This window comes from Pseudorca crassidens, chromosome 2 (assembly GCF_039906515.1).
Source record: "Pseudorca crassidens isolate mPseCra1 chromosome 2, mPseCra1.hap1, whole genome shotgun sequence".
Lineage (NCBI taxonomy): Eukaryota > Metazoa > Chordata > Mammalia > Artiodactyla > Delphinidae > Pseudorca > Pseudorca crassidens.
This window is the reverse complement of record NC_090297.1, coordinates 122,836,103-122,854,730: the sequence shown is the minus strand read 5'-3', so window position 1 is coordinate 122,854,730 and position 18,628 is coordinate 122,836,103. Positions and strand designations below refer to the sequence as shown.

At 38.5% G+C, this 18,628-nt stretch overlaps 1 protein-coding gene across 3 annotated transcripts in view; it reads right to left on the bottom strand.

Annotated features, from left to right (window-relative positions):
- Nucleotides 1-1,230: 1,230 nt before the first annotated feature.
- Nucleotides 1,231-18,628, bottom strand: part of MAEL (maelstrom spermatogenic transposon silencer) — a 64,710-nt gene continuing 47,312 nt past the window's right edge. For 2 of the 3 annotated variants that reach the window (XM_067714230.1, XM_067714224.1), the window contains 4 exons: nt 6,295-6,357; nt 5,405-5,537; nt 2,360-2,435; nt 1,231-1,830 (listed from right to left, as the gene is read on the bottom strand). In XM_067714230.1, the coding sequence (XP_067570331.1) occupies nt 1,643-1,830; nt 2,360-2,435; nt 5,405-5,537; nt 6,295-6,357 (460 nt within the window). In that variant the 3' untranslated portion in view covers nt 1,231-1,642. The remainder of the gene's footprint in view (nt 1,831-2,359; nt 2,436-5,404; nt 5,538-6,294; nt 6,358-18,628) is intronic. The other variant, XR_010937176.1, reaches the window with a different exon arrangement.

The window sequence follows — 18,628 nt, the reverse complement described above, 5'->3', positions numbered from 1 at the left end:
GAACAAGTCTTAGGTACCTAAGCCATAGCTCTGAATTATAATTTTAGGCTTTCCCTCCACATTTAAAAAAAATAGATTTATTTTATTCATTTATTTTTGGCTGCACTGGGTCTTCGCTGCTGCACGTGGGCTTTCTCCAGTTGCAGCAAACAGGAGCTACTCTTCCTTGCAGTGTGCAGGCTTCTCATTGCAGTGGCTTCCCTTGCTGCTGAGCACAGGCTCTAGGTGCATGGGCTTCAGTGGTTGTAGCATGCAGGCTCAGTAGTTGTGGCTCACGGGCTTAGCTGCTCCCCAGCATATGGGATCTTCCTGGACCAGGGCTTGAACCCGTGTCCCCTGCATTGGCAGGCGGATTCTTTACCACTGCACCACCAGCGAAGCCCTTTCCCTCCACTTTTGAAGCCAACCCAATTACTGTCATGGTGATTTTGAAGAAAGAATGGTCTCAAAGCTTATATGTAAGATTTAAAAACCAATCTGCTAGTAGAAAATGCAGTATATAAACTTACATTCAATGACCTATTCTTTGTTTAAAGATCTGATTATCAGAAATAGATGAACAGGAAGTGGAAGTGTGGATGTGGGTAACATGGTCTTTGGAGTCAGACCTGGTTAACAATTCCTCCATAAAGTAACTATACGACCTGAATCTGAGTTCTGTGTCTGTAAAATGGAGGTACCTCCTTCCTCAGAGTGGTTATTAAGGATTTTACAAGATGATACGTGTGTGTGTATGTGTATATATACATCCACAAAGTAGGTACTCAGTAGTTAGTAAAGGAGAATATGGGTATTAAGATAAACCAGAGTCCTAGACAGACACCAAGTGATTCCCTAGGGTTTTGAGCCAAACAGACCTAAATTAGAATGCGATCTCTGCTACTGCCATGTATGGTCTTACTGTGGTTCCAAGTAAAAAGGGTTAATACATCTCTTCTCCTACTCCAAGGCTATATAACAGCCTGAGTAGCGAACATGAGCCAGTTTAAGTCAGTCACAAACAGGGCACATGCTTGACTTCATATACATCTACTTAGTATATGCAAAGAGATTTGTGGTCAAGTGGACCTGGAATCTGGTCACTATCTAGCCATGTTATTTGGGGAAAATTACATAATCTCTTTTTGGCTTCTTATCCTTCAAATGACTTTTGCCAAAGTCAGCATATTTCAAAGACTAAGTAGCAAAACTTTATTTTTGTTAAAGGCTGATTTTCTTAGGTATTTGCAATGAAAACAGCTGCAGGTCTCAAGGGTACAGTTCCACATTTCCGTAATGGAAAGAAATAGATAAAAACTATTTTAAAACCTTTCATAACAGATACTTAATACTTTTATTGTAGAGAAAAGATACCAAAATATAATATTCCCAAAAGCACAACTCTGTAAAAGCTAGGACTCAAAACTTTAATGGCATTCCCATAATACAGTCAGAAAGTAGAACAAGCCCTCAAGAAAAAAGCAAAAATGCCAAGATCTTCTCCAACCACAATTATTTTTAATCTATGAAACAGAATTTCCTTACAAATTAAGTAGTTCTTATAGCAGTGACATTTATTGTTGATGTGATCTGTTTAATATGACTGTAGTCAGAACGGAAGTCGGGTCCGTTGTTCTTCCAGAAATTGAAAAAAGTATCATCATTAAGATAAGGAAGAGAAAGATTTGGATCCATCTTTTTGGGACATGTAAGGTGAGAGTGAAGTCTCACAGTTGCAGAATTTGTGGATATTGCTGGAGGAATTGGAGATGCTCTCTAGTAAGCGGGTAATCCCTCTTCCCCGAACACTGCTGTTTTGGCCAGATGTTTTCACCCCAGATGGGGAGTCACCTAGGATATTAAAAATACAAGAAAAGAAATACAGCAGTTTTATAGTCTTAGAGATCCCTCAATTGACTCAACCTACTGCAGGCCTTTTCACTAAGCCATGATTAAATGGATCGTCAATAGGGGAGATAGTTCTTAGTGTAAAGGCAAAAAGGCTGAACAAGAATATTCTTTTTAAGTCCTGGAAACCTTAATTGAAGTTCTTCAGGGACCATGTGAAATTTCATGTCACTGGCTCTTTTAAACTTTCCCATTTCCCCAAAAGACACCCTCATATCAAAACTATAAAACTACAGCTGCTACAAAAGTAACAGGTTTTATTTTAAATGCCCTGAACAAAATTCTGAATAAATTAAATTTTATCAAAGTGATACAAAAATCTACATATCCAAATTAAGTGCTTATGCCAAGTAAAACTCCCAATTCAACAAGATTCTTATACCCTAAAGCCAACTTAGATCATCTGTTTTCAGGATCATAAAAAGACCCTAAACTCTTTGAGGTGCCTTCTTATTAAATATAAGATGCTTACCAGTGGGTGTGTTTGATCTCTGTTCCTGATTAGAAGAGCTGAAATGAGAGAATCCTGGACTCTGAACCCTTAGCTTCTATAAGTAACAACAACAACAAAAAAAAACGGGAAAACATGTTTATTTATTATCGGATCATCTACTTCAAATTACTCTTTAAATACAAACTAACACCCACTTTTCCAATGTCTGATCAACTTTTGAAGAGTACTGCTGTGAAGGGGAGCAGAGGGCAATCTTTGAGGGGGAAATTACAGGGTCAGGAAAGGGTTTTTTTTTTTTTTTAAATATGAGATTATAGCAGGTTTCCTGATAAGAATGACTCAGAACAGAGAGAAACCCTGATGAAATTATTAGAGCCATGTCCTTACGTAGGTAAGAGAATGAGAATAGAGAAATAAAAGGATTGGTCTTAGATAGAAACACAGACAATTCATGCATTTGAGTATATGGTAGATGCAATGGTAGGAATATATGGAAAACCTCGATTGCTTCTATTTTCTCAGAGAAGGAGGGGTACGAGCACCAGCTAGAACAAGGATGAAGGAAGAGGTGATGGAAGTTTGAAGTGAGAGAAGATGAGAAATAACTGTCTAAGAGAGTGGGAGATTAATCAAACTAGAGAAATGGACAACTGCCAGGCAAGGTTAAGGGCTCACTTGAGGGTGGTGGTGATGACCACACCAGTCAGTATGGTGGTTTCTTTTCAGCCTCAGTTAGCTTCAAATATATAACAGAGTAGGTGAAGAGTTGATTTAATGAAGGTTAGTGTTTGTCAACCAACTATGATGAAGAATGAAGGGCCAGTGGAGTTCATAGTGCAAGTGAGTGAAAATAATGGAGCAAGAAATCTAAGCTGGGAAGGAAGGAGGTGAAGGGCAAGGTGGGGAGAGGAGACACAAGGCTGAAGCACCTGTCCATGTGTGAATGGTACCCCTGGAGTTGTGCCATGCAGTGACCCTGCAAAGGAGGGCAGAACAGTGGAGGCATACAATGAATTGAAGGTCCCAGGAGAGATCAAAGAACTGTTGGCACTGATGTACCAGAGAAAGACAGTGGTAGTCAGAGAGGATGCTTGAAATTGAGATTATGGGGAGATGCCATTGGGGCCTAGAATATGATCACGGGAGTGGATACTTGATGTATGGCAGGGGCCAGGATCACTGGAGAAGGGCAAATCAAGGAACTGAAATGTCAGGCAGCTGGAAGGATCATCTATAGGGAAACTGAAATCAAGAATTCTGCCAGGAATATTGTTTGATCTCCTGGCTCAGTGTTGCTCTAAGAATGAGGATGACCAACTCAGGGGCCTATTGGCTCCAAGAAGGGGTTATCAGGTACTACAGCCTGAATGGCATGTGATTCAAAGCCTAGGGATTTTAGGGAGAAGGCAGAAAGAAGTCTAGAGGCCACAAAGTTAAACAAGGACAACTACTTCAAATCTAAGCCCGTGATAAATGAGAGAAAAAAAAAGTGTCGCTAACAGGGAAGCAGTATCTTTAGAGGACAGCCAAGTTTTAGTTACAGCCAAGGAGGAAAACAGACCTTCCCAAGAGGAGGTTGAAGACAAATAACTGAGATTGAGAAGACCCACAGTTTTTCAGGAGTTGGGGAAGGATGAAAAACAGAATCAGCCTAACAAGATGAGTGTGGGAGATGAGCAAGGATCTAGGTATCCTGAGCTTCCATAGTGACTGATGTGAACAATGAAAAGAGGGGTAATGAGACAAAATCTGGTAGTCTCAACACAGATGGTGATGATGGGGATAAGGCAGTGTTTCTCATCCTGGGTACTACTGACATTTTAGGCTAAATAATACTTTGCTCAGGAGGCTGTCCGTACATAGTCAGGTGTTTAGCAGACTTACTGGTATCTAAGTTACCCGCTGTATGCCAGCAGCACCCCCTCCCCAGCTGTGACAACCAAAAATGTATCCAAGTGTTGCCAAATGTCCCCTGAAGGACACGAAATAGGTCCTAGTGGAGAACCACTGGGTTAAGGGTTAACAGCAGACAGGAGAGAGAAGAGTCTTGCCCAGAGATTATATGGAGAGCTCTCTTTTTTATTTTTGAAATTATCATGGAGTAAGACAGACTTGTTTGGTGTGTACATTTCTACGAGTTTTAACAAATGAAGAGATTCGTGAAACCACCATTGCAATCAGGATACAGAACCATTCTATCACCTCAAAAATTTCCTATCCCTTTACAGTCGTACCCCCTGGGAACCACTGATACGTTCTTCATCATTATCATTTGTATTTAACAATGTCATATAAACGGAATCATACATTACGTAACCTTTTGAGACTGCTGCTTTTGCTAAGTGTAAGTAATGCCTTTGAGATTGATCCTAATAGTTGTTTTATCAATAGTTCATTCCACTTTGGGGTTCCCTTTTCACTATTTTATTAACTATTTTATTAACTATTTAAAAATAGAACATAGTAGATAATAAATGTTACTAAGTCAGAGGTCTTAGTACTTTCATATACTGCTGCATTTAATCCTACAACGACTACTAGCCCTTATTATTATTCTTGTTCCACAGATACGGAATCAGCACAGAAAGTTCAAATAACTTGCAGAGAGTCACACAGCCTATGTGTAGCAGAGCCTGAAGTGAAATTTAGGAATTCTAACTTGAAAGAGCCCATACTCTTAATTGCTATGCTCTTGGTAGTGTAGAGAGGCCTACTAGTAAGTAAATACCAAGGAGGGAAGAGGGGTGGTAGGGAAATTAGATAGCCTCTAATCAAATCCTGAATGAGGTCTTATATTTAAAATATCTACTTCAAAAATGTGTATCACATAATTTTTGGAATAATTGTTTGGATGTGTTTCGTATAAACACTAATGCTAATTTTAATTTTCTTTGTTAAGTACAGTAGGAAAATATACAAGGAAGAAAAAGGATTTTTTGTAAGATCCAACTGGATTAAAAACTGACATTCCATGAAGGATCAAAAAAAATTTTTAACAGAAGAGAGAACCAAACAAAGGCCTGATCTTGAGAGACTAGCAGCCCCGAAAAGTGAGCTCCTTACCTGGTAACGCCCTGCATCCAATACAACCATTTTCGGTGTCACACTATTGCTGGCCTCATAATCTTGAAGGGGTACATGAGCCTCTGTGAGCTGGATTCCAAAGAGAGTGGCCAGAGAATTACTGATGCAGTATCTTTAAAAAGGAATTTAAAATGTTTATTATCAGAATCTTATCTAATTCATTCTAAAAGCATTCACATTTTAAAAATTTCTGACAAAGCATGTGAGATATTGTTGTAAATTGGGAAAAAAGAAATTTAGAGATTTGGAGAAAAAATGGGAATAGGTAGCAGTACATATCATAAAACTGGTCATTACTGGTAAGCAATACTTTGATTACCAAATAAAATTTCAGATCCATTATAAGTGAATGGGAATGAGGGGGAAGAGCACCAGAATTCTCAAATATTTAAGGCAGGGAGAGGCAACAACAGCAACAGGGCGAAAACTTAGAAACACTTATTCATCCTCAGAACCAACTATCATCAGCTGTGTAAAGGGATTACCAGAGCTTCCACAGAGCTGAGGCTGCAGGTACTTTCCCTACAAAATGAGGAGAAAAGGGTCTATATGTTTTCAGCACCTTCACAAGGAAGTGCTGTTCTTAATGACAGTAGGGAACTTCACTTTCCTACAGGAATCCTAGAAGAAAAAAATTTCAATAAGTGCTTCTGAAGGCTCAAATTGCTCAGGTGGTAACCACCAGACAAGTAGTGACATGGGCAGAAGAATACAAGTAACATGACTAAAAACACCTTTGTTTTAAAAGACAGTTGTGGAAATAGAGGTAAACAGTGATGCACCCTGAATGCCAAAGCAACAACAAGCAAAGTTGCAAAGAATTCAGTGCAGAATAGAGCATTAGGAAGAAACTCCTTTCTCCAACTTACGCAATTTTCTTGCAAACAGCTAAAGCACAGAGGACAATATCATTTTCTTCATGCCACTTGCACCTGTACAGAAAAAAAAAAGACTTTAATATCATCTAACTGAAGCAGCACTGCTTATGGGTTTTTATGTGCCAAATTTCTACCTTAGTGTCAGTTTCTTAAATGATTTCAACTATTACTCAAAGATTAAGGTCTCTAATTTAACATATAAAAAGTAGACTTTTTTTAAAAACAAGTTTTTAATGTTACCTCCTCTGATGCAAATTCATGACGCATTGCAAACATGCAGCTATAACAGATTTTACCTTGAAAATCTATATATGTATTTATATATATATATAGAAAATCTATATATAGAGTGTAGTTAACATATACTCATTAAATACACATTTACTGACGACATACTACTTACCAGGCATTGTCCTAGACACTAGAGATACAGTACAGAATGAAACACAAACTCTTATGCACACAAAACTTACTTTTTAATGGGGAAGTCAGATCAAAAGATATGTAGGTATAATAATATAGTAAGTTAGATGAGTTCTAAGGAGAAAAACAAGAAAAAGACATGAAATGCAAGAGAAGGGTGACATTTTAGATAAGGTAGGCAGGAAAGGTGTCACTGAGGAGTGGATGTTGGAGTGAAGACCTCAAGAGGGGATGTTGGAGAGGAAATGACCAACAACATACTTTCATGACGAGAGCCACTATAAACCTGTATATCTTTCCCCTGAGTGCGTAAGTTATTTGAGACTCAACAGTACTACCTGCATAATAGAAACCTTCTCTGAACTTAGCAAAAATCTTCACTTAGAAATTATAAACACGCTAAACAATAAGTGTAAAAAGTCCATTATCTGCACTTGTTATTTAACTGAATGGAAGGCTATCTAAAAATAAGATTAAGAATTCCCCACTGCTTTTACAAAAAGTGATTCAATAAATATGATTCATAAAACTAACTCTAAAATGAAGGCTTAAGTTAAAACTACATCTAAATCAAGGCACCAGTCCCTCCCACTGGGAGGGCTGCACAAGCCTCTTAGACCAGCCTCACCCACCAGGGGGCAGACACTAGAAGCAAGAGGAACTACAATCCTACAGCCTGTGGGACTACAAACACAGAAAGTTACACAAAATGAGATGTCAAAGAAATATGTTCCAGAGGAAGGAACAAGATAAAACCCCAGAACAACTACTAAATGAAGTAGAAATAGGCAGTCTACCTGAAAAAGAATTCAGAATAATGATAGTAAAGACAGTCCAAGATCTCAGAAAAAAAATGGAGGCACAGACCAAGAAGATACAAGAAATGTTTTAACAAAGAGCTAGAAGATAAACAGAGCTGAACAATAACTGAAATGAAAAATACACTAGATGAAATAAATAGCAGAATAAATGAAGTAGAATGGTAAGTGAGCAGGAAGACAGAATGGTGGAAATAACTGCTGTGGAACAGGATAAAGAATAAAAAGAAATGAGGACAGTTTAAGAGACCTCTGGGACAACATTAAATGCACCAACGTTTACATTATAGGAGTCCAGAATGAGAAAAAATTTGAAGAGATAATAATTGAAAACTTCCCTAACATGGGAAAGGAAACAGTCACCTAGTCCAGGAAGTGCAGAGAGTCCCAGGCAGGATAAACCCAAGGAGGAGCATGCTGAGACACATAGTAATCGAACTGACAAAAATTAAAGACAAAAAGAAAATATTAAAAGAAACAAGGAGACAAAAAAACAAACAACCCAATCAAAAAATGGGCAGAAGACCTAAAGAGACATTTCTCCAAAGAAGAAATACAGATGGCCAGTAGGTACATGAAAAGATGCTCAACACTACAAATCAGAGAAATGCAAATATAAAAACTACAACGAGGTACCACCTCATGCCACTCAGAACGGCCACCATTAAAATGTCTACAAACAGTTAAATGCTGGAGATGGTGTGGAGAAAAGGGAACCTTCCTACAGTTGGTGGTAATGTAAGTTGGTGTAGCCACGGTGGAAAACAGTATAGGATATTCCTCACAAAACTAAAAATAGAATTACCATATGATCCAGCAATCTGACTCCTGGGCATATATCCAGACAAAATTACAATTCAAAAAGATACATGTACCCCTATGTTAATAGCAGCACTATTCACAACAGCCAAGACATGGAAACAACCTAAACGTCCATCAACAGATGAATGGATAAGGAAGATATGGTACATAAATACAATGGAATACTACTCAGCAATAAAAAAGAACGAAATAATGTCATTTGCAGCAACATGGATGGACCTAGAGGTTATCATACTAAGTGAAGTAAGTCAGAAAGATAAAGACAAATACTATATGATATCCCTTATAGGTAGAATCTAAAATATGACACAAATGAACCTATCTATGAAACAGAAAAAAACACCAGGGACATAGAGAATAGACTGGTGGTTGCCAAGGGGGAGGAGGGTTGTAGAAAGTAGGAGTGGGAGTTTGGGGTTAGCAGATGCAAACTGGTGTATACACAGAATGGATAAACAACAAGGTCCTACTGGATAGCACAGGGAACTATATTCAACATCCTGTGATAAACCATAATGGAAAAGAACGCGAAAAAGAAGGTGTGTGTGTGTGTGTGTGTGTGAAGCTCAGTCACTGCTGCACAGCAGTAATTGACACAACATTGTAATTCAACTTTACTTCAATGAAAAATAAATTACAGTGCTTAAAAAAAAAAAAGCAACAAGGGCAAAGCAACAAATAACATACAAGAGAATCCCCATAAGGTTATCAACTGATTTTTCAGCAGAACTCTGCAGGTCAGAAGGGAGTGGCACGATATATTTAAAGTGATGAAAGGGAAAAGCCTGCAACCAAGAATACTCTACCCAGCAAGGCTCTCATTCAGATTTGATGGCAAAATCAAAAGCTTTACAGATAAGCAAAAGCTAATAAGAGAATTCAGCACCACCAAACTAGCTTTACAAATAAATGCTAAAGGAACTTCTCTAGGCAGAAAAGAAAAGACCACAACTGGAAACAAGAAAAGTACAAATGGGAAAGCTCACCAGTAAAGGTAAACAAACATACAGTAAAGGTAGGAAATCATTCACACACAAATATGATATCAAAACCAGCAACTGTGAGAAGAGTACAAATGTAGGATATTGAAAATGCATTTGAAATAAGGGACGAGCAACTTAAAACAATTGTGTATATATATACATACTACTATTTCAAAACCTCACAGTAACCACAAACCAAAAGTCTACGATATACACACAAAAGAGAAAAAGGAATCCAAACATAACACTAAAGATAGTCATCAAATCACAAGAGAAGAAAAAGAGGAAGGAAGAAAAAAGACCTACAAACACAAATCCAAAACAACTAACAAAATGGCAACAAAAACATATCAGTTATTATGTTAAATATAAATGGATTAAATGCTCCAACCAAAAGACAGACTGGATGAATGGATATAAAAACAAGACCTATATATATGCTGTCTACAAGAGACCCACTTCAGATCTAGGGACACATACAGACTGAAAGTGAGAGGATGGGAAAAGGTATCCCATGCAAATGGAAATCAAAAGAAATCTGGGTTAGCAATACTCGTATCAGACAAAATAGACTTTAAAGACTGTTACAACAGACAAAGGAGGACACTACATGATGATCAAAGGATCAATCCAAGAAGATTTAACAACTGTAAAAATATACGTAGCCAACATAGGAGAACCCTGATGTAGCAGCCATAAAAGATGAAATTGACAGTAACACAGTTAACAGTGGGGGATTTTAACACCTCACTTACATCAATGGACGGATCATCCAGACAGAAGAATCAATAACAAAAGACAGGCCTTAAATGTCACATTAGGCCAAATGAATTTAACTGATATTTACAGAGCATTCCATCCAAAAGCAGCAGAACACACATTCTTCTCAAGTGCACATGGAACATTCTCCAGGACAGATCACATGCTGGGCCACAAAGCAAGCTTGGGTAAAGTTAAGAAAACTGAAATCATATCAAGCATCTTTTCCGACCACAACACGAGGAGATTAGAAATCAACTATAAGAAAAAAACCTGTAAAACAACAAAAACACACAGAGGCTAAACAATATGCTACTGAACAACCCATGGATCACTGAAGAAATCAAAGAAGAAATCAAAAAATACCTACAAATGAAAACAAAAACAGGATGATCAAAAACCTATGGGACACCGCAAAAGCAGTTCTAAGAGGGAAGTTTATAGCAATACAATCTTACCTCACGAAACAAGAGAAATCTCAAATAAACAACCTTATCTTACACCTAAAGCAACTAGAGAAAGGAGAACAAACAAAAGCCAAAGTTAGTAGAAGGAAAGAAATCATAAATATCAGAGCAGAAATAAATGAAATAGAGACCAAAAAAAAAAAAAAAAAAAAACCCAGGAAAGATCAATGAAACTAAAAGTTGGGTCTTTGAAAAGATAAACAGAATTGATAAGTCTTTAGCTAGACTCAAAAAGAAAAAAAGGGCGAGGGCTCAAATCAATAAAATTAGAAATGAAAAAGGAAAAGTTATGGTGGACACCACAGAAATACAAAGGATCATAAGAGACTACTACAAGCAACAGTATGCCAATAAAATGGACAACCGAGAAGAAATGGACAAATTCTTAAGCAAGATATAACCTTCCAAGACTAACTAGAATAGAAAATACAAACAGACCAATCACAAGCACTGAAATTGAAACTGTGATTTAAAAACTGCCAACAAAAAGTCCAGGACCAGATGGCTTCACAGGTGAATTCTATCTAACATTTAGAGAAGAGTTAACACCTATCCTTCTGAAACTGTTCCAAAAAATGGCAGAAGAAGGAACACTCCTAAACTCATTCTATGAGGCCACCATCACCCTTATACCAAAACCAGACAAAGATACCACAAAAAAAGAAAATTACAGGCCAATATCACTGATGAACATAGATGCAAAAATCCTCAACAAAATACTAGCAAACTGAATCCAACAATACATTAAAGGGATCATACACCATGATCAAGTGAGGTTTATCTCAGGGGCACAAAGATTCTTCAATATCCACAAATCAGTAAGTGTGATACACCACATTAACAAACTGAAGAAAAAACATATGATTATCTCAATAGATGCAGAAAAAGCTTTTGACAAAATTCAACACCCATTTATGATAAAAACTTTCTAGAAAGTGGGCATAGAGGGAACATACCTCAACATAATAAAGGCCATATATGACAAACTCAGAGCTAACATCATTCTCAATGGTGACAAACTGAAAGCATTCCCTCTAAGATCAGAAACAGGACAAGGCTGTCCACTGTCTCCACTTTTATTCATCATAGATTTGGAAGTCCTAACCACAGCAGAAAAGAAATAAAAGGAATCTAAAAATGGATTAATTATAAAATTAATACACAGAAATCTGTTGCACTTCTATATACAAACAATCAAAAATCAGAAAGAGAAATTAAGGAAACAATCCCATTTTCCATCACATCAAAAAAGAATAAAATATCTAGGAATAAATCTACCTAAGGAGGCAAAAGACCTGTGCTCTGAAAACTGTAAGACACTGATGAAAGAAATCGAAGATGAAAAACAAACAGATGGAAAGATATACTGTGTTCTTGGACTGGAAGAATCAATATTGTCAAAATGACTACACTACACAAGGTAGTCTACAGATTCAATGCAATCCCTATCAAATTACTAATGGCAGATCTAGAACAAAAGATTTAAAATTTGTACAGAAACACAAAAGACTCTGAATAGCCAAAGCAATCTTGAGAAATGAAACGGAGCTGGAGGAATCAGGCTCCCTGACCTCAGACTATACTACAAAGCTATAGTCATCAAAACACTGCTGGCAAAAAGACAGACTTATAGATCAATGGAACAGGATAGAAAGCTCAGAAATAAACCCACACACCTATGATCTATTAACCTACGACAAAGAAAGCAAGAACATATAATGGAGAAAAGACAGTCTCTTCAATAAGTGGTGCTGGGAAAACTGGACAACTACATGTAAAGGAATGAAATTAGAACATTCTCTCTAACACCATACACAAAAATAAACTCAAAATGGATTAAAGACCTCAACGTAAGACTGTATACTATAAAAGGCTTAAGAGGAAAACATAGGCAGAACACTCTGACATAAGTTGCAGCAATATTTTTTTGGATCCATCTCCTAGAGTAATGAAAATAGAAACAAAATAAACAAATGGGACCTAATTAAACTTAAAAGGTTTTGCACAGCAAAGGAAACCATAAACAAAACAAAAAGACAACCCACAGCATGGGAGAAAATATTTGAAAATGAAGTGATCAACAAGGGATTAATCTCCAAAACATACAAACAGCTCATGCAGCTCTGTCAAAAAAGCAAACAACCCAATCAAAAAATGGACAGAAGATCTAAAGAGACATTTCTCTAAAGAAGACATAGAGATGGCCAAAAAGCACATGAAAAGATGCTCAACACCACTAATTATTAGAGAAATACAAATCAAAACTATGAGGTATCACCTCACCCTGGTCAGAATGGCCATCAACAGAAAGTTAACAAACAATAAATGCTGGAGAGGGTGTGGAGAAAAGGGAACTCTCCTACACTGTTGGTGGGAATGTAAATTGGTACAACCACTATGGAGAAGAATATGGAGGTTCCTTAAAAAACTAAAATTAGAGCTCTCATATGATCCAGCAATCCCACTCCTGGGCATATATCCAGAGAAAACCATATTTCGAGAAGATACATGCACCCTAATGTTCACTGCAGCACTACTTCCAATACCCAAGACATGGAAGCCATCTAAATATCCACTGACAGAGGAATGGATAAAGAGAATGTGATACATATATAGAATGGAATATTAGCCATAAAGAATGAATCAATGCCATTTGCAGCCACATGGATGGACCGAGAGATTATCATACTAAGTAAATAAGCCCAGCAGAAAGACAAAAATCATATGATATTGCTTATATGTGGAATCTAAAAAAATTGATACAAATGAATTTATTTACAAAACAGAAACAGACTCACAGACTTAGAAAACAAACTTATGGTTACCAAAGGGCAGAGGTGGCGGGGGGGATAAATTAGGAGGCTGGGATTAACATATATACACTACTACATGTAAAATATATAATCAACGAGGACACACTGTATAACACAGGGAACTCTATTCAGTACTCTGTAATAACCTATATGGGAAATAGAATCTGAAAAAGAATAGAGGCTTCCGGGAAGACGGCAGAAGAGTAAGACGTGGAGACCACCTTCCTCCCCACAGATACACCAGAAATACATCTACACGTGGAACAACTCCTACAGAACACCTACTGAACGCTGGCAGAAGACCTCAGACCTCCCAAAAGGCAAGAAACCCCCCACGTACCTGGACAGGGCAAAAGTAAAAAGAATAAACATAGACAAAAGGATAGGGACGGGACCTGCACCAGTGGGAGGGAGCTGTGAAGGAGGAAAGAGGATCAGGGCCGACCGGCACTCACCAGCCCAAGAGGCTTGTCTGCTCACCCGCCGGGGCGGGCGGGGCCTGGAGTTGAGGCTCGGGCTTCGGTCGGAGCATCAGAGGACTGGGCCTGGCAGCATGAACACAGCCTGCAGGGGGTTAGTGCGCCACGGCTAGCCAGGAGGGAGTCCGGGAAAAAGTCTGGACCTGCCGAAGACGCAAGAGACGTTTTCTTCCCTCTTTGTTTCCTGGTGCGCGAGGAGAGGGGATTAAGAGCGCTGCTTAAAGGAGCTCCAGAGATGGGCGCAAGCCGCGGCTAAACGCACGGACCACAGAGACGGGCACGAGACGCTAAGGCTGCTGCTGCCGCCACCAAGAAGCCTGTGTGCGAGCACAGATCACTATCCACACCCCCCTTCCAGGGAGCCTGTGCAGCTCGCCACTGCCAGGGTCCCGGGATCCAGGGACAACTCCCCCAGGAGAACGCATGGCGCATGTCAGGCTAGTGCAACATCACGCCGGCTTCTACCACCGCAGGCTTGCCCCGCACTGCGTGTCCCTCCCTCCCCCGGGCCTGAGTGAGCCAGAGCCCCCGAATTAGCGGCTCCTTTAAACCCGTCCTGTCTGAGCGAAGAACAGACACACTCCGGCGACCTACACGCAGAGGCGGGGCCAAATCCAAAGCTGAACCCCTGGGAGCTGTGAGAACAGAGAAAGGGAAATCTCTCCCAGCAGCCTCAGAAGCAGCGGATTAAAGCTCCACAATCAACTTGATGTACCCTGCATCTGTGGAATACCTGAATAGACAACGAATCATCCCAAATTGAGGAGCCGGGTGGAAAAAAGGCCCTTGGTGCTGCAGCCAGGAGTCAGTGCTGTGCCTCTGAGGTGGGAGAGCCAACTTCAGGACACTGGTCCACAAGAGAGCTCCCAGAACCACATAATACCAAAAGGGCGAAAATCTCCCAGAGATCCCCATCTCAATGACCAGCAAGCTACAGTGCTGGACATCCTATGCCAAACAACTAGGAAGACAGGAACGCAACCCCACCCATTAGCAAAAAGGCTGCCTAAAATCATAAGTCCACAGACACCCCAAAACACACCACCAGACGTGGACCTGCCCACCAGAAAGACAAGATCCAGCCTCATCCACCAGAACATAGGCACTAGTCCCCTCCACCAGGAAGCCTACACAACCCACTGAACCAACCTTAGCCACTGGGGACAGACACCAAAAACAACGGGAACTACGAACCTGCAGCCTGCAAAAAGGAGACCCCAAACACAGAAAGATAAGCAAAATGAGAAAACAGAAAAACACACAGCAGATGAAGGAGCAAGATAAAAACCCAACAGACCTAACGAAGAAGAAATAGGCAGTCTACCTGAAAAAGAATTTAGAATGATAATAAAGATGATCCAAAATCTTGGAGATAGAATAGACAAAATGCAAGAAACATTTAACAAGGACCTAGAAGAACTAAAGATGAAACAAACAACAATGAACAACACAATAAGTGAAATGAAAAATACTGTAGATGGGATCAATAGCAGAATAACTGAGGCAGAAAAACGAATAAGTGACCTGGAAGATAAAATAGTGGAAATAACTACTGCACAGCAGAATAAAGAAAAAAGAATGAAAAGAACTGAGGACAGTCTCAGAGACCTCTGGGACAACGTTAAACGCACCAACGTTCGAATGATAGGGGTTCCAGAAGAAGAAGAGAAAAAGAAAGGGACTGAGAAAATATTTGAAGAGATTATAGTTGAAAACTTCCCTAATATGGGAAAGGAAATCGTTAATCAAGTCCAGGAAGCACAGAGAGTCCCATACAGGATAAATCCAAGGAGAAATACACCAAGACACATATTAATCAAATTGTCAAAAATTAAATACACAGAAAGGATATTAAAAGCAGCAAGGGAAAAACAACAAACAACACACAAGGGAATCCCGATAAGGTTAACAGCTGATCTTTCAGCAGAAACTCTGCAAGCCAGAAGGGACTGGCAGGACATATTTAAAGTGATGAAGGAGAAAAACCTGCAACCAAGATTACTCTACCCAGCAAGGATCTCATTCAGATTTGATGGAGAAATTAAAACCTTTACAAACAAGCAAAAGCTGAGAGAGTTCAGCACCACCAAACCAGCTTTACAACAACTGCTAAAGGAACTTCTCTAGGCAAGAAACACAAGAGAAGGAAAAGACCTACAATAAGGAACCCAAAACAATTAAGAAAATGGTAGTAGGAACAATTAAGAAAATGGTAATAGGAACATACATATAGATAATTACCTTAAATATAAATGGACTAAATGCTCCCACCAAAAGACACAGATTGGCTGAATGGATACAAAAACAAGACCCATATATTTGCTGTCTACAAGAGACCCACTTCAGACCTAGAGACACATACAGACTGAAAGTAAGGGGATGGAAAAAGATATTTCATGCAAATGGAAACCAAAAGAAAGCTGCAGTAGCAATTCTCATATCAGACAAAATAGACTTTAAAATAAAGACTATTAGAAGAGATAAAGAAGGACACTACATAATGATCAAAGGATCGATCCAAGAAGAAGATATAACACTTGTAAATATTTATGCACCCAACACAGGAGCACCTCAATACATAAGGCAAATACTAACAGCCATAAAAGGGGAAATGGACAGTAACACATTCATAGTAGGGGACTTTAACACCCCACTTTCACCAATGGACAGACCATCCAAAATGAAAATAAATAAGGAAACACAAGCTTTAAATGATACATTAAACAAGATGGACTTAATTGATATTTATAGGACACTCCATCCAAAAACAACAAAATACACATTTTTCTCAAGTGCTCATAGAACATTCTCCAGGATAGATCATATCTTGGGTCACAAATCAAGCCTTGGTAAATTTAAGAAAATTGAAATTGTATCAAGTATCTTTTCTGACCACAACGCTATGAGACTAGATATCAATTACAGGAAAAGATCTGTAAAAAATACAAATGTATGGAGGCTGAACAATACACTACTTAATAATGAAGTAATCACTGAAGAAATCAAAGAGGAAATCAAAAAATACCTGGAAACAAATGACAATGGAGAGACGACAACCCAAAACCTGTGGGATGCAGCAAAAGGAGTTCTAAGAGGGAAGTTTATAGAAATACAATCCTACCTTAAGAAACAGAAAATATCTCGAATAAACCACATAACCTTGCACCTAAAGCAATTACAGAAGGAAGAACCCCTTCTGCAAAAAACCCCAAAGTTAACAGAAGGAAAGAAATCATTATAATCAGATCAGAAATAAATGAAAAAGAAATGAAGGAAACGATAGCAAAGATCAAGAAAACTAAAAGCTAGTTCTTTGAGAAGATAAACAAAATAGATAAACCATTAGCCAGACTCATCAAGAAAAAAAAGGGAGAAGACTCAAATCAATAGAATTAGAAATGAAAAAGGAGAAGTAACAACTGACACTGCAGAAAAACAAAAGATAATGAGAGATTACTATAAGCAACTTTATGCCAATAAAATGGACAACCTGGAAGAAATGGACAAATTCTTAGAAAGGTATTACCTTCCAAGACTGAATAAGAAAGAAACAGAAACTATGAACAGACCAATCACAAGCGCTGAAATTGAAACTGTGATTAAAAAGCTTCCAACAAACAAAAGCCCAGGACCAGATGGCTTCACAGGCGAATTCTATCAAACATTTAGAGAAGAGATAACACCTATCCTTCTCAAACACTTCCAAAATATAGCAGAGGGAGGAACACTACCAAATTCATTCTATGAGGCCACCATCACCTCGATACCAAAACCAGACAAGGATGACACAAACAAAGAAAACTACAGGCCAATAGCACTGATGAATATAGAGGCAAAAACCCTCAACAAAATGCTAGCAAACAGAATCCAACAGCACATTACAAGGATCGTACACCATGATCAAGTGAGGTTTCTTCCAGGAATGCAAGGATTCTTCAATATACGCAGAAGAATTAATGTGATAAACCATACTAACAAACTGAAGGAGAAAAACCATATGATCATCTCAATAGATGTAGAGAAAGCTTTCGACCAAATTCAACACCCATTTATGATAAAAACCCTGCAGAAAGTAGGCATAGAGGGAACTTTCCTCAACATTATAAAGGCCATATATGACAAATCCACAGCCAACATCGTCCTCAATGGTGAAAAACTGAAAGCATTTCCATTACGATCAGGAACAAGACAAGGCTGCCCACTCTCACCACTCTTATTCAACACAGTTTCGAAGTTTTAGCCACAGCAATCAGAGAAGAAAAGGAAATAAAAGGAATCCAAATCGGAAAAGAAGAAAGTAAAGCTGTCACTGTTTGCAGATGACATGATACTATACATAGAGAATCCTAAAGATGCTACCAGAAAACTACTAGAGCTAATCAATGAATCTGGTAAAGTAGCAGGATACAAAGTTAATGCACAGAAATCTCTGGCATTCCTATACACTAATGATGAAAAATCTGAATGTGAAATCAAGAAAACACTCCCATTTACCATGGCAACAAGAAGAATAAACCTACCTAAGGAGACAGAAGACCTGTATGCAGAAAATTATAAGACACTGATGAAAGAAATTAAAGATGATACAAATAGATGGAGAGATATACCATGTTTTTGGATTGGAAGAATCAACATTGTGAAAATGACTCTACTACCAAAAGCAATCTACAGATTCAATGCAATCCCTATCAAACTACCATTGGTATTTTTCACAGAACTAGAGCGAAAAATTTCACAATTTATATGGAAACACAAAAGACC